Source organism: Gorilla gorilla, chromosome 6 (genome assembly GCF_029281585.2).
Source record: "Gorilla gorilla gorilla isolate KB3781 chromosome 6, NHGRI_mGorGor1-v2.1_pri, whole genome shotgun sequence".
In the NCBI taxonomy this organism is placed as follows: Eukaryota; Metazoa; Chordata; class Mammalia; order Primates; family Hominidae; genus Gorilla; species Gorilla gorilla.
This window is the reverse complement of record NC_073230.2, coordinates 161621290-161645435: the sequence shown is the minus strand read 5'-3', so window position 1 is coordinate 161645435 and position 24146 is coordinate 161621290. Positions and strand designations below refer to the sequence as shown.

General features: G+C 44.4%; 1 protein-coding gene across 10 annotated transcripts in view; it reads right to left on the bottom strand.

Moving 5' to 3' along the window:
• Positions 1 to 24146, bottom strand: part of ACTR3B (actin related protein 3B) — a 107096-nt gene that overhangs the window by 34116 nt on the left and 48834 nt on the right. For 9 of the 10 annotated variants that reach the window (XR_010134787.1, XM_055392482.2, XM_055392484.2 and 6 more), the window contains 5 exons: positions 18041 to 18136; positions 16108 to 16215; positions 12248 to 12391; positions 9174 to 9347; positions 7559 to 7651 (listed from right to left, as the gene is read on the bottom strand). Coding sequence is in view for 9 of the 10 variants with exons in the window: in XM_055392482.2 (XP_055248457.1) it covers positions 7559 to 7651; positions 9174 to 9347; positions 12248 to 12391; positions 16108 to 16215; positions 18041 to 18136 (615 nt within the window). In the remaining variant the exon portion in view is untranslated. Of the gene's footprint in view, positions 1 to 7558; positions 7652 to 9173; positions 9348 to 12247; positions 12392 to 16107; positions 16216 to 18040; positions 18137 to 20940; positions 20978 to 24146 lie in introns of all 10 variants that reach the window. The other variant, XM_031013186.3, reaches the window with a different exon arrangement.

Below are 24146 nucleotides of genomic sequence, written 5' to 3'. Positions count from 1 at the left end.
CATCTGTAATTCCAGCACTTTGGGAGGCTCGAGCCCAGGAGTTCGAGACCAGCTTGGTCAACACAGCAAGACGCCATCTCTTAAAAGAAAAAGAGACCGTGAGATACCCGCTATTGGTTCTGTTTCTAAAGAGCCCTGACTAACAATCTCTCTGCCCTTCTTTCTCTGCTCATCCTTAAAAGCCTGACCTTTCTGCTGGTTCAGGCTAAGGCCGTCTTGTCCTCACCTGCTACTCTCCCTTGGTGACATCCATTTGCAGACCTTTTATTTCTGTGAGCACACCTTTGGTCCTCAAATCTCTATGTCTGGCCCAGAACTGCAAAGCCTCCAACCTACAAATGCAACTCAACATCTCCACCAAACTAGACCTAGTCTTCCGCTGCCTCAGAAGGGTGCCCCGCTCCTGTATCGCCTGTCAGTAAATGACCCCCCACCCTCCTAGATAAGCAGCAAGAACTCTGAACCTTTTCCTCCCACTTATCAAGCTCTCACCTATGCTCTGGAGCCTCTCTCCTCTCCCGGCTTCCTCCATGAGCCACCTACAGCCACTTCCCAATACGGGCACTGTCCTGCCTCCGCGTGGTTCTACAGTGGCCTTCCTAAATCCAGACTCCATCTCCAATCCACATCCCCTGGTGCAGCCCAAGCACTTTTCTAGAACTTAAGTTGGGTCACATTACACTCCTGCAGAAAATCATCAACGCCCTCAGGATAAAATCTAACTCCATGTGAGGCCCCTCCAGGTGGATATGCCTGTCTTTCCTCGGAGCCCCAGTTGGTAATGTTGGCCCCTGTGCCTTCCCCATAAACCCTGTGTAATCTGGCCCCAAGCACATCCCAGGCTTCACACTCCCCATTCCCATGTTCAAACATGAGGTCCAGGGAGGCTAAATTCCCTCCAGACCCACAGGATCGCGCTACTCTCCTTCACCCTAGTGCTGCACACAGATCCTGCTGCTGGAAAACCCTTCCCCTCCCATGCTGCATTCCCTGCACTGACCAGGTCACACCAGCCTTCACTCCGACCTGAGTTGATCTGAGTCGTCCTGTAGGACGGCCGTCAGCCACATATGGCAATTTTAACTCACAACAGTTAAAGTTTAAAACGATGTTCCTCAGCTGCACCAGTCACATTTCAGGGGCTCAGTGGCCACCCTGGGCAGCAGAGAGACAGACACTGCCATCACCACCGAGCACCACTGGAGAGCACGGACCCGGATCCTCACACTCCGGTCCACACGGAGGCCCACCCCGGGCTCTTGCGGCTCTCCCAGCACAGCCCTGACATGCCCTGGCTGCTCAGCGCCCACGGTGGGACCTGGCGCTCTGCAGGTGCTCACTGACATCACTCGATGTTGCCACAGTGGCAGAGCTCTGCCATCCACATCTCCACCGGCCTCCCACGGCAACAGGTGTCTTAATGTTCTTGTGAGCTGGGCAAGTCAATGTCCAATTTCCAGTTGTTAACATCAGCCTTCCCTTCCCAGTAAGACAAAATCATGCCATTTGGGGATTTATCAACAGGAAGCATCAAACAGAAGTTATGAGGGATATTAGTGTGGAACTGGGGCTAAAAGAGCAGAGCTCTGGAACCTTCTCTGCCCACTAGCCTGACCAAACCAGGCAGCTACCTTTTTATCTGTTCACATATTACACTTCAACCAGGACTTCATCTGAATAAAAGACCTATTTGAAAAGACGAAAAAACCAATGATATGTATTTTTTTCTGATTTTCTCTCTTCAAATATTAAAGGTATTTAAACATACTCTTAAACATTAAAAATTAAAAATAGAGCCGGCGCAGTGGTTCACGCCTATAATCCCAGTGCTTTGGGGCTGAGGCAGGATGATCACTTGAGGCCAGGCATTTAAGACCAGCCTGGGCAACAGAGCAAGACCTCAACTCTACAAAAAAAAATTTTTAATTAGCTGCAAGTGGTCGCCCACACCTGTAGTTCCAGCTACTTGAGGGGCTGAGGTGGGAGGACTGCTTGAGCCCAAGAGGTCGAGGCTGCAGTGAGCTGTGATCACACCACTGCACTTCAGCGTGGGCGACTGCAGTGAGCTGTGATCACACCACTGCACTTCAGCGTGGGCGACAGAGCAAGGCTCTGTCTCTCAATAGTAAGTATTTATTTATTTTATATCTATAACTCATTTACCCTGCAACATGCTCCTCTAGTTAAAATGCATTCACATAATTATATATATTCAATTCAAGCAATTTGTTACAGAAAAATCAATCCCTTTGCTATAGCAGGATGTATTTACATCTGCTTCACAAACTTCATGAAGAGTTTTTAACAACTCCCAACCCACTGCTGGACCCAGACTGCTGGAGCAGGCTAAAGATATTTTATTGCTGGCCCCACCCTCCCTCCTAGGTTTGTTTCCCACTACCTTCCCCACCACCGTAGGCTCTGGCCAAAACAGGCACCGCAAGCATCTGCCCACTCTCCTTCTATCTGCGCTCATTATCTTCCCTCCACCTGGCCTGTCCACCCACCCCCAGCTCTGCAGGGCAAGCTCTCAGACTCAGCTCAGATGGCAGCTTCTCAAAGCGTTTCTTGATCCCCTCTAATTAAATGCAATCTGCCCCTTCTCTCAATTACCATAATTTGCATGATTCACTTTAATGACATTTAGCTTGTAGTGGTTCCCATTAGAGTTATTTCCGTATTTTTAGCTTTTTTGTAAGCTCTTGAAGGCAAGAACCGAATCATCTCGTACATACTTAAATCCCCTAATTTAACAACAGTGTCTTGTATCTAGTAGGTACTCAAGTACCTCCTGAATAGAACTGAGAAGTAGAAAGACATCCATTACATCACAAAGCAATTCAAACTGGCTTCCCCCTCAAGTAAAGCGTGCAAGTTACTAAACACTGGCTGATCCAAGAGTGGGCTGGCGCTTATGGCGGTTCTCAAGTTAGAAGCACATTAGAGTCACCTGGGAAGCTTTTATGATCCAGGTGTCCAGGCTGCACCCAGCCCAAGCCCAATTACATCAGAATCTCCCAGGGTGGGACCCAGACTCCGGTCCATTTTACAGCTCCTGGATGAAGCCCACGGTGGGCCCAGGCTGATTTTCACCTGCTCTCACACGGAGGCTTCCCCGCAGGCCCCACCCCTGTCATTCCTGGAGGCGGAACAGATAAAGTAGATGTGTAAATACCCTTCTCATCTACGTCAGACGGAAATAAAAATCAGACAGATGATGGCTACTTTCATCTAAAAAAACTGTTTTGCTTTTGTTTAAAGATTCTGAATTTTTAGTCAAACTCCCAGAAGCAGAGAGTGGAATGGTAGTTACCAGGTGCTGTGGAGTGGGGAGATGTTAGTCAAAGGGAACAAACTTGCAGTTAGAAGATGGGCAAGCTCTGAAGGCCTAATTCCAGCATGGTGAGTACTGTTAGGAAGAGGGTACGGTGTAGAGGACATCTGCTAAGAGAGGAATCTTACATATTCTCACTGCACACACTGAAAAAGGTAGCTGTGTGAGGTGATGGATGTCTTCATTAGCTTGATTGTGGTAAGTATTCCACGATGTACATACCTGTATCAAATCATCACACTGTGCACCTTAAATATGCACAATTTTCCTGCTCTTGATGTGTGTGTGTATATATATATATACACACACAGACAATTTTTACTTGTCAATATACCTCAAAAATATACCTATTAAGTACTCATAAAAATTAAAAATTATATTTCAATAAAGCTAGGAGAAAAAAGCCCCACTGGCCCAGACGAGCGCCTCAAGGCGAAGGTGTGGCAGAGGGAGAGAGACGACCTCTTCTGAAGCCAAAAGCACATCTTCAGGGCACCCACTCTGTTGCTCTATGTGGCTAGCACAGCTGACCAAATAAGGCTGTGGAACCAGTGAAAGCACACAGGGAGCCGAGGTCAGGAATCGGCACCATCACTCCTGGAGAGAGGGCGTCTTACCCGGCAAGAGTGGCCCAGCAGGTTGGAAGCACTGCATAGTGAACCAAGAGGAAAGGCACACCCCTAAGACACAGGAATGCGCGGCCGTCCAGAGAAAGGCGACTGCGTGCTCTGCAGAAGGATTTGCAGCATGTCTTCTAACCAGAACAGTGTTTTAGAATTATTTTTAAAAACCCACAGACCTACTGATCTGTGCACTTGCTAACACAGACGATTCGGGGCATGCTCTCCACCGCACTAAGGAGCAGGAGTTACAGAAGGGAGCGTAGCAGGGAGTGCACCGAGCAGGAGCGAACCTCATCAGTGCAGCTTCACTGCTCAGACACTGCTTCTGGAGGGACCCTCCTCCATCCCACACAGCGAGAGTCCATCTGGGAGGGCTGACGGCTTCCAGAAACCAAGTCAGCAGGAGCCCTAGAGTAGTGTGTGACTCTACCCTGGGCTGTGAGCAGAGCTCAGCAGTGACTCTTCCACAGTCTTTCCTAAAGGCAGCACTGACTTGCTGAGGAACTAGCAAAGGCCACGCCTCAACATGCACCGCCTGAGGAGGGGCCGCAGATAATTATCACAGGCCAACCCGGACAGTATTAGAATGAGGCTTTCATAAGTAACTCCTCACATGTCTACAACAGGCTTTCTTCTGCTTTTGTAAATAAAACTTTATAGGAACCCAGCCACTCCTAGTCGTTCAACACGGTCTTCGGCTGCTCTGGCAGAACTGAATAAATGCAGCACAGACCATACGGCCTGCAGAGCCAAAATGATTCACCATCTGGCCCTTTACAGAAAAAGTTGGCCAATTCCCGGTCTCATATCACCATGGGGAAAAAAAACACTAGAGCAGCTGTTACCTGGCAGGCTAACGCACAGAAACGGGCATTCTTAGGCCTCAATATTAAACTTCAACTTAGTCATCAAGCCCCATACTTTGGAAAGAAGTCCCTTTCTTCGTGGCTACAGGAGAGGCAGTGGTGCCCACCAAACATTCTATCACCCTCCCGCTTCCAGTGCCCGGTGGAGGCTGGCCCACGTGATGGCCCGTGGAGGAGGGGTGGAATGGCACACCAGCTGTCTCCTCCCCGGCAGCGGGGACCTGAGGCGATGTGTTCCAGAAGGGCAGCCACAACACGGTGGTGGAGCCTACTGCCGACCACACCAGACGTGAACCACGTGCAAAGAAATAAACCTTTGCTGCTAAACACTGAGATTTTGGATTAATTTTTACCGTAACATATTCTGGTCTACTCTAACTTAGGTGGCAAAGGAGGTGACCTCCTTTGTGTCTCTCCTTTCCCACAACGGGGTATAGAGTTCAGCTATGTGACAAACAAGAAAGCATGGCCAGCCCCAGGACATTCAATCCTTCCACCTCTCAATCCTACGTGAATTCTCTATCACTTGCAAGGCACTCATAACACTGGAGAGGTCCTGTTCAAAAAAACCAAGACGGCTAAGGGAAGACGGGATTTATTCTGCACAAACCTGACAGCCAGGGCCAAGCTACACCCTTCTGAAAGCCACAGAGAAGAAATGATTATCCTAGTGACAAAGTGGTCAGGTACAGGGTTTCCCTCTTTGAAGAAGAATCTTGCTGGCTATGGTGGCATGTTCCTGTAGCTACTTGGGAGACTGAAGCAGGAGGATCGCTTGAGCCCGAGAGGTCGAGGCTGCAGTGAGCTGTGATCACGCCACTGCACTCCAGCACGGGCAACAAAAAGAAGAATCCTCTTCCCTCCGCATTTTACATAATTTTCAGTGTGATACGGTGGGAAAAGCATGAGTTTTCAAAGATGCGGGAAACGGGCTTAAAAGCCAACCGTGCCACTTGGCAGCCACATGATCTCACCTAGCACATAACCCAGGCGCCTTTCGCCACCTTTTCCCAACTCTGGGGCTCAGTGTCATTATCTACTAAATAAGGGGCTCCATCTACATGGTCTCCAAGACCATCTCTGCTCCAAAACTTCTATAAAGTCCAGGGAGCTAAACTGTTAAACAAGAAAATTCCCACCCCATGAGGAGCAATCTGTAACTGCTGGCAGTTTCCTCTGCTTTATGATGGGATTAAGATTGAACAGTGTTCCCTGCTGCTGCTTTCACTGATGAGGAGACACAGCTAATGTCAGGTGGGATTGAAGTGGGAAGGACATGACCTGCTATCTTTCTTCATTTGCATACTCCAGTCTCTTTTTAGTTTCCCTTTCTTTGTACTTTGTATTAGACAAGTGTTTAAGAATATGCAGCAAAAACTGAACTATAATTTGTTTACACCCACAAAAGTTATCTAAACAGAAAAAAATTTTAATTATAAAAAAATTTTAACAGTAAAATTTCAAACAACTTTAAAACACAAAATGGAGAAAGTAAAAGTTATCCATCATTCCACCCCAAAGATATTTTATTTACTTTAAGAGTTTAGCATACATAGTTCAAAAAATACACAAACTATATATTTTACATAAAATGAAATATATGTAAATTCTACAAGTTCCTTTTTCACTTAATATATACTATAGCTATCTTTTCATCTGAATTTATATTGATTCACCTCATTCTTTTTAAAAGCTACATAGTATTCCACGGTACAGGTGACACAATGCTGAGTGCTATCAGTTGAGCCTGATTCTCTTCTCTGTACAATTCAGCGACCTGACTCTGAGTAAGGCGAGTGAGTCATGCCACTGAGCTGACGGCGCGACTCACTCAAGCAAAGACTGATTAAAGGTGCAGGAAGGCTAATTGCCCATCACCTCCTGCTCACCATCTCGGGCTGTCAGTAGGATTTCTTTTTACTCAATAATCATATAGACTAGATTTTCCTCATTCCAGGTTTCAAAATTCCCTGAAATCTAAGAATTTTGAAAAAAATCATAATAATACATGAGCATATTCTATCTGACTGTCCCATTTTGGGCTCTAACTTCTATGTGATGACACCACATTGGCACCAAACCCAAATATGCATGAAACGAAACCAATGGAGTTCAAGGAAAGCATGGGGGAGGGCATCGCTCTTACTTTCCATCGATATTTGTGGCTAAAACTGTCCACCTTAAAATATATCTTGTCAGATAATAATAAAATATATTTACAATACTGAAATACTTCCAGTTGGCCGGGCATGGTGGCTCATGTCTGTAATCCCAGCACTTTGGGAGGCCAAGGCGGGTGGATTGCCTGAGCTCAGGAGTTCAAGACCAGCCTGGGCAACATGGTGAAACACCGTCTCTACTGAAATACAAAAAAAAAATTCGCTGGGTGTGGCGGCGTGCACCTGTAGTCCCAGCTACTCAGGAGGCTGAGGCAGGAGAATTGCTGGAACCCAGGAGGCGGAGGTTATAGTGAGCTGAGATCACACCACTGCACTCCAGCCCGGGTGACAGAGCAAGACTCCGTCTCCAAAATAAAATAAAATAAAATAAAAATTCTAGTTAACTGAGTCATATTTCCATTTTCTCTTACAATTATATTGTCTTTAACAAATCCTATGAAACAGAAGGTGAAACAGGGATATTTACTAGTAATAGACAGTAATACCGTCTTCTAAGAATTATGGGCCTTTAATTGTGGAATGAAATCAAAAGTACCTTACCCAGGCAGCTCATACCTTATACAGCGGGCGCCGCACATCGATGGGGCAGTTCTGTATTACTTCATCAACAACATCTGAGATGGACTCCATAAAGTCTGGGTTGGCAAACTGAATTGTTTATCAATATAAAAGAAACATTACACATTTCTCTCAAATAGAACAACATGAACACTCCTTTAAAATAACTTTAACAAATATACAATTTATTATAACTTAAAAGAATTCACATTGGAATGAAGGATATGTCAAATGAATCCCATGTGACTACGTGTGCGTGGGGTGGTGATGACACATTTCTCCTCACGGGGTAAAATGTATGGATTTAGTGAAGAAAAAATACCAACAACATCACAGACAGACCACCCCCACCCCATGAATACACAGTGATTCAGTCTACTAAGAGCAGTGGACAGTATGTGCACGATCTACGTGACACGCAGTGAGAAATATGACTTTGACATATCATTTGACAATATTCGTATTATGAGAAAATTAGTATATAAGGAAAAAGAAACAGGTTCAATGAAAGATTAATTAAACCTGGTCTAGAAGATGCAGGGAAGTGTTTTGTTTAATGAGAAGTGTTTGTTTAACATGAAACAATCCACATGATAATCATGTTATTGAATAAACAGCCATAGATTCAATTCCATAAGTTAAATAAGCTAAAGTATAACGAATTCAACTCAATTACATTTCATTTGAAATATTTTAAAAATCAAAGTAAGCTTGAATGTGCACTCTCAGAGGAAGGAGGAGGATATTCAGTTGCTCACCAGCTGTTCACAGGACATTTGACTGTTCTATGTCCATTTCAAATCAATACTATTAAAAGTGAGCATTCACTAGATTATCATTGTTATTATTTTATTCTTCAGATTACTAGCGAGGAACACATTCTATGCTGTTTCTCTGTACAAAATAGTCATATACACATCTAAAAACAAACAGCAGTTTGTAACCCACCTACTGAATATAAACTGAATTAGCCAGGAATATATACCAAAATATAAATAAAATGCATTATATGTAAATCTTAAAATGTGCCTCTTAATTACTGCTTTCTGCAAAAGTACTAATAATTCCTTACGACTACTAGTTAAAATGATGACATTTCTAATTCTTAAGATTATCTAAATAATAGAAATGCTGGCCTTAGACAGAAGCTTTACCTAACTTGCAGCAGGGAACACAGCAGGACCAACTGTCCAGGGTTAAAATTAGAAGTTAGGAAGGGCAATCACCAAAGATAGAAAGGTTACATATTATCCCACTCTTACGCACAGGCAACCTCCATACAGGCCTTGAGAGTAGCTACTTGTAATGCTAGCATGTGACCACCCACAACCCTTGGAGATTACTTTTAATTCTATTATCATCTATTGCTCCTAAAAGTCTTCCTAACTATTTGTGGTATAACCCATCCTTAACTATTAAAACAGATAACCAGCTCTACGGAGAGGCAAACTGAACAATCTGTCAAGCAGACAAACTGCATGGGGGATGCAGAGAGACCGAATGACGGCCACCCTGCTCACAGGCCCTTCGCTGGGAACTGCTCTTTCTGCACTCTGGGTGGCAGTATCGCTCCATCCACACACTTGAGCACACAAAAAAAGAAACATCTTACCTCCGGGTGAAAGAATATTTCAGGTCCCAGGAATCTTTCGTAACCAACGTCTATAACAAACTTCTTCTGGTTGATCGCATTGATACCCGTGTACTGTTTGATCCACTTCCGGGGATCCACATCATACTTGGCAAATTCCTTGACTATATCGGGGCAAATGTAACAGTATTTCTCCTGCATACACACACAAAGATGTTGCCAGGCATTAACAACTGCCCAGTGTCTCTGCCCTCAGACAAATAACCAGGAAGCCCATGCAGTAAACACACCCTGGGATCAGAACCGCCCCCACCGTAACTCTAGTGTGGATATGCATCAAGCCTCACATTCCATCGTCTTTCATGTTAGACATGGTTACACTTGGACTTCGGACAGATAAGTCTGCTTTCTCTGCAACTCAGCTATTAATCTCAGCCTTGGTCTATCCAATTCTATCGCTATCATATCTGAAATGATGTCTACAGGTGTCTAGAAAGCACCTCGTCTTGCCTTGTTCCTCTCAGATGCCTCCTATGGCCTGCTCTGGCACCTCACTGTGGTCCACACTGGACCAGCGGACCCGTGCTGCAAGCTCAACTACCGAGTGCGGCACTGTCTACACCCTAAACCTGACTGCAGCGGCTTCTTTGGGTCCCATTTGGGTCCCAGCATGCCACAAGCCGGGTGGCCACTGTCAACCTGCTGGTTGTTAATCTGGTGTGGAGCTGGCCACAGCACTGTCATCAGCTCCACTGACACCATCTCTTTGCCTAGAGACAGTGTACCTTGTTGACTGGGTATTCTAAGTCCCTCAATCAACACAGATTTATTGTCTAGGCACTTGGGATACACAAGGTAGCGAAACACACAGATCCCTGCCAAGATTACACTCTAGCTGGGAGTCAGAAAACAATAAGCAACCATAATAAGTAAATGACATGGTAGGTTATAAAGTGATAGGTCCCGGGGAAGAAAGGAAAAGCAGAGTCAGGTGGGAGGACTGAAGCCGCCAGGATGCTGCTGCTGCTGCGACAGAAGTCACTAACAATTCCCACCCTGCACCGACAGGCAGCCTGAGGGATGCGAAGTGTTTCCTGGGTATCTGGTAAGATGAATGTTCTTGGACACCTTTGTGTTGATATGTGTCCTTAGAGCTGGCCTCAGCATAGCAGCAGGTGACCCCCAGATACTTGCTTCCTATGGGAAGCACGAGGTGGGCCGCCCAGCTGGCGCTGAGCACACCGTGGAAGGAATGGCTCTCTCAAGGACCTCCAAAGACGTTCTCGTGGTATTAAGTTTAAAGTTTCTTAGCATCCCTGAAACATATTCTAATGCCATCTTCTGGGTATCTTGGATATACTCTAGTGGAATTTTAAGAAGACTGACAGGCAAGAAGTGTTACACAACCCTGTGTTCTTTGATGACACAGAGAAACAGGGTCAGCTGATTACAACCTCAAATCTACCAAGACTGGAGACAAAGGCATTCAGTTCTCCTCATAGGCCTGGTCAACATCCTACAGCATCTCAGCTTACTTAACTCAAATGCTTCCTAGGAAATGTTTCCATTGAGTTGGGTGCAGAGTAACAGGCTTAACCTTAAGGTTCAGGATTCATGCTGCAAGGGTGGTGTGCTCACGTTACACACTCCCTCAGGCCTGTTCACGACCACAGAAGGCCATGGCAGTAAGGGGAAGCAGGGGGAGCTCTAAACCACGCCTTTCAGGATCTGTTCCTTCAAAGAGAGAAGTGAGGTGAGAACTAACAGGGCTACCCCACACAGCAGGGCCAGGGCAGCTGATTCGGAGGCTACGAACAGTCTCTTTTACTCCCAGCCTTCACAGCGGGGAGACACACAGTCACATCGAGCACATCAGCCCAGATTTCAGGGTCCAAATTGGAACCCCAACAGCCCGTGAGGAGAGTTGAAGGCCCAGCATGAAGGTCAGGAAAGCCCTTCCTTGGCAGTGCTGCTCAGCAATCCTGGCAGAAATAGGGAGGACTCAGACTCACTGGAGTGGACCCTGGGCGTCAATAACAAAAGGCTCAATTCTTTTTTTTTTTTTCTTTTTTGAAATAGAGACGAGATCTCGCTATATCACCTGGGCTAGTTTCGAACCCTGGCCTCAGGCAATGCTCCCGCCTCAGCCTCCCAAAGCCCTAGGATTATAGATGTGAGCCACTATGAAGGGGCTCAATTCTGACTTACATTTCTAACAGATTTGGAGTGGCAAGGGAGCTTGGATCAAATAGTCAAATATTCTTCCATGGAGGAAAGGCAAAGAAAGGAGAAGGTAACCCCTTAGGAAATATTTTAGTCTAAAAAAGAATGTCTAATGATACCTCAGGAAACCTTCCTCTGAGATGGAAGGGACCACGTCTTCCCCACATCACCATTTCAGCGCTGAGAGCCCCCTTCCCAGGAATCTCTGGTCCCAGGTAAAGCAGGGCAGGTCATACCCAACTGCAGGGCCTGCCTCATGCCAATGCCTCCTGACCTAAAAACACCTCGGGAATCATCTCTGGTGCTTCCTTTCCTTCAGCCAGCCTCAGTTACGAGGTGCTGAGAACGGAGGAAGGCAGTGAGGAGAAGAGTGGGTGTCAGGCTCACCCCCATCAAGCTCCGCTACACTCAGAAACTGTGCCATAAAGGAAGAAGATGCTTATGGCCACACGTCACAGCCACACCTGTGTGTGAATTTTGTGCAATAGCTCTGGATCCTAGGGTGGCAGTGTTCTGCTGCTGTGGTCGCCTCCTGATTCTACAGTGAAGCATGGAGGCAGTATGGAAGGAGCACTCTGGTAGATGAGGCTCCAGCAGTGAGGCTCCAGCTGAACAATGCTGCCTCTGCACGCTGGTACGCTGCACCAGCTACCAAGCTGTTCTCAGTGACAGCTGGAACCTCAGAGCATCTAGTTTGGAAGAGGTTAAGCTTTACATCTTCAGCCCACTTAAGGGGTAAAACAAATCAAGCCCCACACTCATGGGAAGGGGAGAGGAAGGAAAGGAGGAGCAGGGATGATGGTACCAAGGGGAAGTGTCCAGAACACCATCTCTCTCACCCCCAAACCGGCCGGTTTCCCATCTGTTTTTACCTTAATGGCTTTTGCGGTCTCCAGTGACTGCTCAGGAGGGATTCCCACCTCCCTCTCCCTTAGCAGCTGTTGAATGAAATACGTAATATCTCTACCTGCAATCGGGATGTGTTTGATGCAGCTTCCAATTACATAACCTTCTGCCTAGGGAAGAAGAGGAGGCAGAACAGCTGTGTTAGTGATTTCGTGGTGGAGAGCAGCCTGGACTCACGAGGTTTCCTGCCTCAGCCTCCCTGTCTGCCCCTCACGGCACTGACAAGCATTTACAGAATCCCCACCCTCTGCAAGCTCAGTACAGAAGGTCTTTCAAAATGACTGCATATGCAATTCCATTAATATTCAAAATTCCAGATTATTCCAATAACCTGACACTCTCCAAAAGCAACCAAAACGATTTCATTAGGAATATGAAAAGAAAAACCACATAAGATAGTTCATTTCCAAAAAGAAATGCTGTCTGTAAGAACACTAAACCCAATAGGTTCTTTCCCTAATAAAAAGGAAAAAGTTTTATTTATAAATTGTTAAGCCAACTATAAATCTACTTACGTTTAAAAGTCAGCAATTTGGTTAATACACAGGGCTTAGATTCTAACAACCTGGACTCAAATCCCAGCTCCACATTTGCAAGTTTCACATGCTTCAGCCTCAGCGCGTTTGTCCATCGTATGAGGCAAACAATACCCTGCTGGGGCCAATAATACAGTTCAGATGAAACTGTGTGTGTCGAGCACACAGCACTGGTTTTGGGGGCCGGGAGCCTCTCATTCCACTGCCTCCCTAAGCCAGTAAAGGCATGTCTGTGAGGGGCCAGGAAAGGAGGGTGACCACGACCTGGGCCGATCAATGGCAGGGCCAGTGTCAAGTGTCCACATGCCCACAGCAACGATGGGCCCAAAGCTCCCTCATCAGCCTTCCTGTGGGCACAGACCTGCCACAGGAGCCACAGGCTTGGACACACATCCAGCTTGTTCTCCAGGGGATGAGCAGGATGCTGACCGTCAGAGTGGACAACGCCCACCGCTGGATCATCCGGTAAAGACACTCAGGTTTCACATTACAGCACATCACAGCTTCTGTGCCACAATCCCCAAGTGAGACAGAAGGGAACAGAACGGAAACGCTGACTTCATTTTACAGATGTATTCATTCTAATAGCTGCATCTAGTCACCAGTAAAGTTGCAAGAACAACTTACTGAATTCCTCCTATGGTTTTTTTCTGATATACCTAACTTCTAGAAGCAAAAAAAGATTTAGCCTTTCTGCAGAGTCCAAGTATTTGTAAAGTATTTTAAGATGGAGATAAAAGTACAAATTACTAAAACTCAACTTAAACCCATAAAAATAATATTAGCTTTCTAACACATAAACTATTCACAATTACTATATTCTATGCATTACACGTAATATTTTCTAAAATACTGTTAAATAAATATCAGCTCGTGACAGTGGTAAAAATATTAAAACAAGATACATGTCCAACAACAGAAAAATAAATTATGTACTTCTTAAATGTATTTTCACAGAATATTTAACCACAAGAGAAAAAAACTAGGGTTAAATTAATACGCAAAATATAACCTTAGGATTGTATTATATGTAGAATCCCAAACCAGACATGAGACATTCCAATTGTGTTTAAAGTGTGTGTGTGTGTGCACGCATGCATGCACACACGTGTCTTAGAAAAAGAGCTTAGGCCGGGCATAGTGGCTCACGCCTGTAATCCCAGCACCTTGGGAGGCCAAGACAGGCGGATCACCTGAGGTAGGGAGTTCGAGACCAGCCTGACCAATATGGAGAAACCCCATCTCTACTAAAAATACAAATTAGTCAGGCATGGTGGTGCATGCCTGTACTCCCAGCTACTCAGGAGGCTGAGGCAGGAGAATCGCTTGAACCTGGGAGGCAGAGGTTGCAGTGTGCCGAGATCATGCGATTGCACTCCAGCCTGGACAACAAGAGTGAAACTCCATCTCCAAAAAAAAAGAAAAAGAGCTTAAAGACTATACAGCTAAAAGTATAATACAGGTCTTTGGGCGGCTTTAAAGGTAATTTTATTTCTTCAAATTTGTCTATTTTATCCAAATTTTCAATGACTAATGTAATTTTTATAGCTGGAGGAAAAACTGAACTAAGATACGATTAAAAATCTTTTCAAACAACTTTCTTAGTGGGCCTGGACACACTGTGAAATATATTTTCTTTCCTTTTCCTAAATCAGACATAAGAAATAGGCAAAGAACCAAAGGGGGTGCAGGCCAGGGGCCTACGGGGGCCTCATCTTGGATCTCAGCAGCGCAGCTCTCTGAGGAAACGGCAGCCTGAGTTCTCGGTGAGTGCTCTGCACCCAGGGCACTAACTCTTCTCAAGATCCACGGAAAGGAGTGCTGAGACTGGTTTGAAGGGGGCTCAAGTCTAGAGCACACTTCACAGGGCAGGGCAGCCACCTCTCCTCCCCACAGGAAGGACACATAGCCAGGAGTACAAGGTATGGGGGCGGGAGGCTGGCTTTTTTCTCCCTGACTGTAGGCCCATCGACCATTAAGCCTTTCCTCTGCAGATACCTAACCTTCAAGGAATTAAAGGCATTAGTATTAGTACATCACCCCATCACCTTCTCAAAATGAAATGGTGACTATTTTTTCAATTAAATTAAATGATTTTTGAAAATCCTAATTTGCATTTTAAAAGAGCTGTGTGTATGTAAATATATACACATACACCTCCCCCCATATACATATGCAGAAACATTATCTGTAACATAACAGAAGTAACTAGCAATGGTGGTTCCTGAGGAGGAGACCTCAAAGGAGAAAGACCAGGATGAGTCTGACTTCCCTCTGAATACCCTCTTCAGACACTTCCGATACATTTTCCAAAAAAAAATGAATTTAAGATAATTCCTTTAAATAGTCCATTGGACCAAAAGAAAAATTCAGAGATCTCTTGAAACCCAAATTAGGAATCACTTCTCTGAAACCAAAAAGTGGTATTGCAGAGCCTTCTGCAAGCCAAAATGTACAATCTCCCCTTCTTGGCTTTTAAATTTTTTTTTTTTTTTTTGAGACGGAGTTTCGCTCTTGTTGCCCAGGCTGGGGTGTAATGGCGCGACCTCGGCTCATTGCAACCTCCGTCTCCCGGGTTCAAGCGATTCTCCTGCCTCAGCCTCCCAGGTAGCTGGGACAGGCATGCGCCACCACACCTGCCTAATTTTGTATTTTTAGTAGAGACAGGGTTTCTCCACGTTGGTCAGGCAGGTCTCCAATTCCCGGCCTCAGGTGATCCGCCCGCCTTGGCCTCCCAAAGTGCTGGGATTATAGGCATAAGCCACCGCGTCCAGCCCTTAAATAAATTTTTAAAACAAAAAGCAATTTTTCCAAGCCTGAGCTGGTTGCCATTCACATCTTTTCAGAGAACACAGATGTGCTCCTTCAAATGGCCACGCACTGCACCTACAAATTCAACATCCAAAACGGTGTCTATCTCCCAACATGTCGGAATAACCCCGGAAAATGTTCTTGTTGATGTTACACCCATGGGGATCAAGCAGAGGCTCTGAAGATCCAGAGACATCCTGGACATTCTCTGACATTCTGACTGTAAAAATATGCCACCATGAATTGAAAATTGCCAAAGCCACAATAATTGGCCATCCTTTTCATTCTTTCCCACATACTTGGGGAATTCCTTTATATAAGGTGGCAAAAAAATAAAAAACTTTTATTATCTTTTCTAAGTACAACTATCATCTAAATTGTATTTTCATTACAGAAGAGGTTTTTTTTTTTTATTTCCATCCTTACCTCAAATCAGGTGTTAAGCCTACAGAGACTTATATATTAACTATTCTGCTTACCACTGGGATAACATGGGTGACTCCATCTCCGCTGTCAATGACTATCCCCGTTAACGTACGTTCACCCACTTGTCGAGATGTCCAAGATGCCGCCAAGGCCAGCACTGCCTGGAGAAAAGACATGAAAACCGCTCGCACATAGGAACTCTTTCTAAAGCCACCTGCCTGCTCCTTCCAGGTCCAATCAACAAACTCTCTTACTTAATATGTCTGAGTAACTCTTTACTTTTCCTATCCATCCTCTAACCCCTGTCCCTCAAATTCCAATTCAAACTTGGACAACTAACACGAAAATGTTGAGTACTTACAACTATAGGAGTCAAGTTTTCAATAAAGAAACGTGGCTGACTGTGGTGACTCATGCCTGTAATCCCAACACTTTGGGAGGCCAAGGTAGGCAGATCACTTGAACCCAAGAGTTCGAGACCAGCCTGGGCAACATGGTGAAACCCCATCTCTACAAATAATACAAAAATTAGCCAGGCGTGGTGACACGCACCTGTACTCCCAGCTACTTGGGAGACAGAGGTGGGAGGATCCCTTCATCCCAGAAGGTCGCAGCTAGAGTGAGCCATAATTGCACCACTGCACTCCAGCCTGGACAACACAGTGAGACCTTGTCTCAAAAATAAAAAAAAGAAAGAAAAAAAACTAAAGTTTTACAAAGAAAAGCCAGTGAAAAAGATATTTCATTAGAGAATCATAAGATTTTAATTTCTAATTCATTGGTTTCTGGCGTGGGGCCACAGATTGGCAATGAGGTCACTTGTGGAGTTGTTTAAAATACAGATTACTAGGCCTCACACCCAGAAATTCTGATCTGGAAGGTACAGGGTAATTTTTCAACCAAAGAAATGTTGCCCCAAATGGAACATCTGACAATATCTGGTACCATTTTCTTCGTCGGGGCAGGGAGGCTTGAGGTGGGGCTGCTGTCTTCTAGTGGGCAGAGGCCAGGGATGCTGCTAAGCTCCCTGCAATGCACACGGCAGTGCCCACAACAAAGGACTACCCAGCCCAAAGCACTGAGGGTGGAAAACCCTGGTCGAAGATGAAGCCCAAAATCTGTGCTTCTAAAAAACATTCTCCAGGTAAACTTGCTGCACAGACCACTTTGAGAACCACCAGTCTTATGTCTCCTGAAGTGTTTCCCTAGGCCATGGAATATAAGTAACTTAGCCAGGGGGAAGATCTGTAGTTAAATGAATTTGGAAGTGCTAGAATACATAGATTTCGACACAGGAATCCTCAGAGCCTGGACTGTGCTGATAGGCACTGTGAATCAGCCCGAGAAAGCTGCAGGATGCAGCATCGCCCAAATTCATCTTTCTATGGAACTTTTCCTCCTCCTCCTACTTAGAAGTGACTAGTATTATGCAGAAAACATTTGGGCAACACCCATCTCATTTATTCCCCAAAATTTCAGTCAATTCCCTTATATAAGGTGGCATGCAAATAATGACCAAATGCAACCAAAAAATATCACACCAAGAACCGCAGCTTCAGAACAAGTTCTGCGAGCTCATGAAAACACAGGGTCCCTCAGAATCAAGTACACTGGGACTTATAAGAGCCCAAAATCAGAAAGGGGAAACCTCTAAAGGTAATTATTTCGTTTTTCTGATCAAAGTCAAAGATGCCAAAAGAAGAAGCACATCTACACCTATATCTTGTCACCCAGATAAAAATGCATTAGACTTTAATGCATGTAAAAAGAGCCAGACGACGTCTATACCAAAAAATGGCATCAATATAAAAAGAAGAGTCATGGGACACGTTCCCTATAGTCCTGAATGGCATGGGGACGGGGGAGGGAGTGGAAAAAGGAAGGGCACACAGCGCAGTCTTCCAGCAGAGAACCTTGGGAAATACCATTTCTTCCGCTACTAGGCAGCTCAGGTGCTTTAGGAATCACAAACATAACTGTTTTTACCTGAACTGCAATGTAGAGTCCTGGTACGTTAAATGATTCAAACATAATTTCTGCAAGATACTCTCTGTTTTCTGGTGTATTGAGTGGAGGTTCTGTCTGTAAGAAAACATTCACTATATTTAGTGTTTACCCAAATTTCATGTAAATACATCAGAAGCATAAACAGGTTAACCTGAAAGTATGTTAGCGAGGACATTATACAATTCCCTAATTTTACAGACAGAGGATGCCCAAAGTGTATTAAAGAAATCTGGCCGTGGGCCTTAAAAGCTTTAAGACGTCAGAGTAAATACTTCTCTGAAGGCCTCTGTTCTTATTACCCACCCAAATTAGAACAAGTTACAGAAAAAGAAACTCTATCTTCAATAACATAACACCTAAACACCCTGAAACTGAATATCCCAGAAGCAAGTTGCCAAGGGCTATGAAAACACAACCAAGACAAGTGAGGACATCAAAGGCGAACCGGTGACTTCAGGTCTCAGCAAAGGAGAGCCAGAGGAGCAGCAAGCCCTTGCTCAGGACAGGCCGGTGTGAGGAGCCACAGGGTGGCAGAGCAGGCAAGGTTAGGCCAAGCACCCTTACAGTCCAGCGGCAAGGGAAGAGCCCAGGGCAGATCACAGCTTCCCCCAGACGCTGCCCAGGACCTCCCCAGCCTACCCACACGCCATTAGTCCAGAAGAACTCTGCTCATTCAGAGACGAGTAAGGGGCACAAAGAAGCCAGCCAACAGTGATATAAAAACACTCAAAGAAAAAGAAAAGGGAAAGAGAAAAGAGGAAAAAACAAATGGCAGACAAAAACACATATCTAGGGGCAGGCGTGGTAGCTCACGCCCATAATCCTAGCACTTTAGGAGGCTGAGGAGGGAGGATCACTTGAGTCCAGGAGTTTGAGACCAGCCTGGGCAATACTGGGAGACCCCACCTCTATGAAAAAATTTAAAAGTCAGCCAAGTGTGGTGGCACATGCCTGTGATCCCAGCTACTCGGGGGCTGAAGTAGGAACACTTGAGCCTCGGAGGTGAAGGCTACATGAACCAAGATTGTGCCACTGCACTCCAACCTGGGTGACAGAGCAAGATCCTGTCTCCAAAAAGAACGAAAAAAAAAAATCTGGAAAAATATTGAAACAAAGCAGATAAAAATTCGCAAGAATTTCCAAAGACATTTCCAAGAATCCAAGTATCTATTTTAAAACAACAACCATCATCAAACAGGAGGAAATGACAGATAACAGAAATAGAAAAAGAATAAATAAACTTGATTTTTCTCATTCAACAATATACTATGAACATTTTTCCTTGTCAACAAATATGGGTCTATATCTCGTATTTAAAACTGAAAAAATAAAAAGTCTCTGGACCTTTGGGCAAAACGTATACATTACCCTTTATTATGAATGAACTGTGCTTCCCCCACCTCCAGTTCATACATTAAAGCCCTAACTCCCAGTGTACTACAACTGGAAATAGGGCCTCTCAAGAGGTCATCACGGTTACCTGAGGTCATAGGGGTGGGGCCCTAATTTGATAGGACTGGAGGAAGGTCTTCTAAGAAAAGGAAGAGACACCAGAAATCAATCTCTCTCTCCTATTCTCTCCCCACTCTACGCTCACACAGGGGAAAGGCATGTGAGGACACAGCAGGAAAGGTGACCACATACAAGCCAGGAAGAGGGCTGCGCCAGGAGCCAACCCCGACGGCATCTCGATCTTGGACTTCTAACCTCCAGAACTGTGAGAAAATAACGAACTGTCTGCTGTTTAAGCCACCCAACCTGTGGTATAAACAAAATTATAGCAGCCGAGTAGACTAATACACCCCTACGACAGGGAAAGTACAATCAGCCTCAGCCTTCAACACGGCTACATTTAACACTAGGACACATGGGGCCACACTTAGAGTCTTCAAGGCAAGAAGGTACAACCCAAGAATTCTATATCTGGCCACAGTGTCAATCAAGTATGTTACAAAATCAAAATATCTAATATTTGAGATGATGGATATGCTAATTACCCTGATCTGATAACCACACATTGTATGTATCAAAACTTCACTCTGTACCCCATAAATATGCACATTATGTGTCAATTTAAAAAAAACAATAAAATAAAGTACTAAGGAGAAAAAAATATATATCCTTAAACATACAAGAACTTGGAAAATTTCATTTCCGTGAGCCAAAATGTATGGGTTCATGAACTATTAGAGGATAAACTTTATCCACTCAAGAAGAATGCAGAAAGTCCAGCAAAAGACTTACAGTGAGCAATGAAGCCATTTAAGACGTAGGAATAAAGACTTTTCTTTGGCCGGGCACGGTGGCTCATGCCTGTAATCCCAGCACTTTGGCAGGCTGAGGCGGGCGGATCACCTGAGGTCAGGAGTTTGAGACCAGCCTGGCCAACATGGTGAAACCCCATCTCTACTAAAAATACAAAAATTAGCCAGGCATGGTAGTGTGCACCTGTAGTCCCAGCTACTTGGGAGGTTGAGGCAGGAGAATTGCTTGAACGTGGGAGGCGGAGGTTGCAGTGAGCTGAGATCGCACCACTGCATTCCAGCCTGGGCGATGGAGTAAGACTCCGTCTCAAAAAAAAAAAAAAAAAAAAGACTTTTATTTTCTGGGAATTAAGAACAGAATGTAAATGTTATAAATTTTAACGGAAAAAAATGTTATCAAGTTGAGCAGTGCACAAGGAAAGAAAGAGAGAGTGTAAAGACACTTGCCTCTTACAGTGAAATCAAAAGATATTATTTAAAACTGATAAAGTATCAGAGGCATTAGTAAACATAAAGTTATAAATGTTAACACTGGAATAAGTTTAGTAATATCATTAATCAAAAGCAGGTGGTGGAGAGAAGGAAGGGGAGGCAAGAACATGTGGCAATACCAACCTGGTCACTGATTACAGCAGGAAGGAGATAGTTACCCCTAAACAAATACAGGGTAAATATATCAAATTATACTAAAATATGCAAACATGAGTCCTTTTAATTATTACCAAGAACACACACCCAATACAAAGCAAAGAGAAAAACAAGTCTTCAGTTAAAAAATACTAATATATAAATAAAATACATTAAAAACATGAAGCATAACATTTTTAAAAAATAGTTAAATTAAGACCAAACGTATCTGTCACACAGTAGCATGCCATACCAGTCCGATTAAGAGATGTGAAGTCAAACTGACTGGGATCAAATCCCAGCCTTCCACTTTACTAGGCTTGGTAAGCTATTTCCTCTCTCCCTGAGTCTCCTCATGGGTAAAGTGCAGGTAATTAGTACCCCACTCAGAGAGTTGGAAAGATTAAAGGCAGTCTAAATAATGTGCTTAGAGCAGTACTGGATACACAGATGTGTTCAATGGAAGTGAGTTGCTATTACTAAAATTATCAGCAAATACAAATGGGAAATTCAAATACTAAAAGTCTCTCAGTTAAAAACAAAAACAAAATCAAATTACATTCTGAGGTTAAGAGACCCAACTAAAACAAAGTAGCTTGGAAAGGTAAAAAGTCAACATTGTCTGTATCAGAAGATCAGAAACAACCTAAATACCCATCACTAAACACTTTGGAACAATTTAAAAAAATGAACTCTATGAAGAAACAATCTCTATGATGAATTGTTAAGTGAAAAAGAGAAAGGTGTCTCCATTCCGTATACATTCTTAAATATCCTTCTGCTTCAACAATTTGTAATGAAAACTTTTTTTTTTTTTTTTTTTTTTGAGACAGAGTCTCACTCTGTCAACCAGGCTCAAGTGCAGTAGCCCAATCTCGGATCTCTGGGAGACTCCACCTCCCAGAATTCAAGCAATTCTCCTGCCTCTGCCTCTAAAGTAGCTGGGATTACAGGCACATGCCGTCACGCTCAGTTAAGTTTTGTATTTTTAGTAGAGACAGGGTTTCACGATGTTGGCCAGGCTGGTCTCGAACTCCTGACCTCAAGTGATCCACCACTTCGGCCTCCCAAAGGCTGGGATTACAAGGCGTGAGCCACCATGCCAGGCCAAAAACTATTTTTAAAAAACAAGGTGTGGTAGCCGGGTGTGTGCCTGTAGTCCCAGCTACTCAAGAGGCTGAGGCGGAAGGATCACTCCAGCCCAGGAGGTCGAGGCTGTAGTGGCTGTATGACTGCACCTGTGAATAGCCACTGCACTCCAGCTTGGACAACATAGAGACCCCCTCTCAAAAAAAAAAAAACAGGCTGGGTGCTGTGGCTCACACCTGTAATCCCAGCACTTTGGGAGGCAGGGGAGGGTGGATCACCTGAGGTCAGGAGTTCAAGACCAGCCTGGCCAACATGGGGAAACCCCATCTCTGCTAAAAATAAAAAAATTAGCTGGGCGTGGTGGTGCACGCCTGTAATCCCAGCCAGTCAGGTGGCTGAGGCAGCAGAATTGCTTAAACCCGGGAGGCAGAGGTTGCAGTGAGCTGAGGTGGTGCCACTGTACTCCAGCCTGGGCAACAAGAGTTAACTCCATCTCAAAAACAAAAAACAAGGTGGGGGGAGAGGGGAAATAATGGGGACTCGTTCAATGAGTACGGAGTTTCAGTTTTGCAAGACGGAAAAGTTCTAGAATCTCTTACACAACAGTGTGAATATAGTTAACATTACAGAATTGTACAGTTAAAAATGGCTAATAGGGTACAAATAGTATTAGGTTTTTTTTTTTTACAATTTAAACCAAAAAAAAAAGTTTAATTCAAAAATCCAAGGTGTGCAACAGTATGCATATTGTGTTACCATTTGTGTAAAATAAAACTGTGTGCTAGCCCGGCGCAGTGGCTCACACCTATAATCCCAACACTTTAGGAGGCTGAGGTGGGCAGATCATGAGGTCAGGAGTTTGAGACCAGCCTGACCAACATAGTGAAACCCTGTCTCTACTAAAAATACAAAAATTAGCCAGGCGTGGTGGCACATACCTGTAGTCCTAGCTACTCAGGAGGCTTGAGGCAGGGGAATTGCTTGAACCCGGGAGGCGGAGGTTGCGGTGAGCTGAGATCGTGCCACTGCACTCCAGCCTGGGCTACAGAGCAAGACTCCGTCTCAAAAAAAAAAAAAGAAAAAACAAAAACAAGTGTGTGCTAACCCATATGCCTACACACAATCACCCCTGGAACATGAACAATCAGCTGGCTAAGAACGGGTAAGGGCGGCTTCCTCTAGGCAGGAAAGAGGCGAGGGGGGCACGCTCCCTAGAAATCTTCCAGCACCTTTTCAGTTCTGCACTGTGTGTGCATCACTTCTTCAAACAACAAGCAAGCAAATCTACCTACCAACTAGCCTGGCACTTTAAACTCTGGCACAGCAGCTGGTGAAAAGTTCAAACACAGTGCCCCGAGTAAGTTTTAGTCACTGTAATTAGAATCCATCAATTCCTGGATGGGAGAGAGGAAGCCATCTCAAAATGTGGAAGGGAGAATAATAAAGTCATACTCAAACACAGGCTGCAAATAGGGAACCTAAAAAGCACTCCACAACATGGTATTTATTTCAATGCGCCTACTCAGGGGCTGAGGAGGTTAAATTTGCTAATAGCAGTGAAGTGCCCAGAACACAGTTAGAAGTATAAATGTTAGCAATTACTACTTTAGATTTCCTTCATTTAAAGCACATGAGTAAGAGATGCAGAGTCCAATAGTAGTGTGTACAATCTCTCTCTCAAGGTACCTCCTATCGATCTGAAAAGCGGGCCTAATAACATCACCTATCTCAGAGGGTTGTTGGTGGCAGTAAAAAATGAGTTAATACTTGTAAACACTTAGAATGGGGCTGGGCACATAGAAGTACTCCATAAACAGCCATAATAGCCAATATTGTATCTCATTCCAGAAGAAATAACATATTAACTAAAGAAACCTATGTTTCTCATCTTGAATAGGAACCCAAGCATAATTATAAGTGAAATAAACAAAATATTTAAACTGAGTAGAGGTGGAGAAGTATCAGGAGAGAAAGGTTAAGAAGGTAGGAAGATTTCTGAGTAGAGCTGGGGAAGGTTTCTTGCCTCCCAGCAAAGAGCTGCCTATTTAACCTGAAGCAAAAACAGACCTGTAGGAAGACATCACCAACAAGAATCAGATTAACCC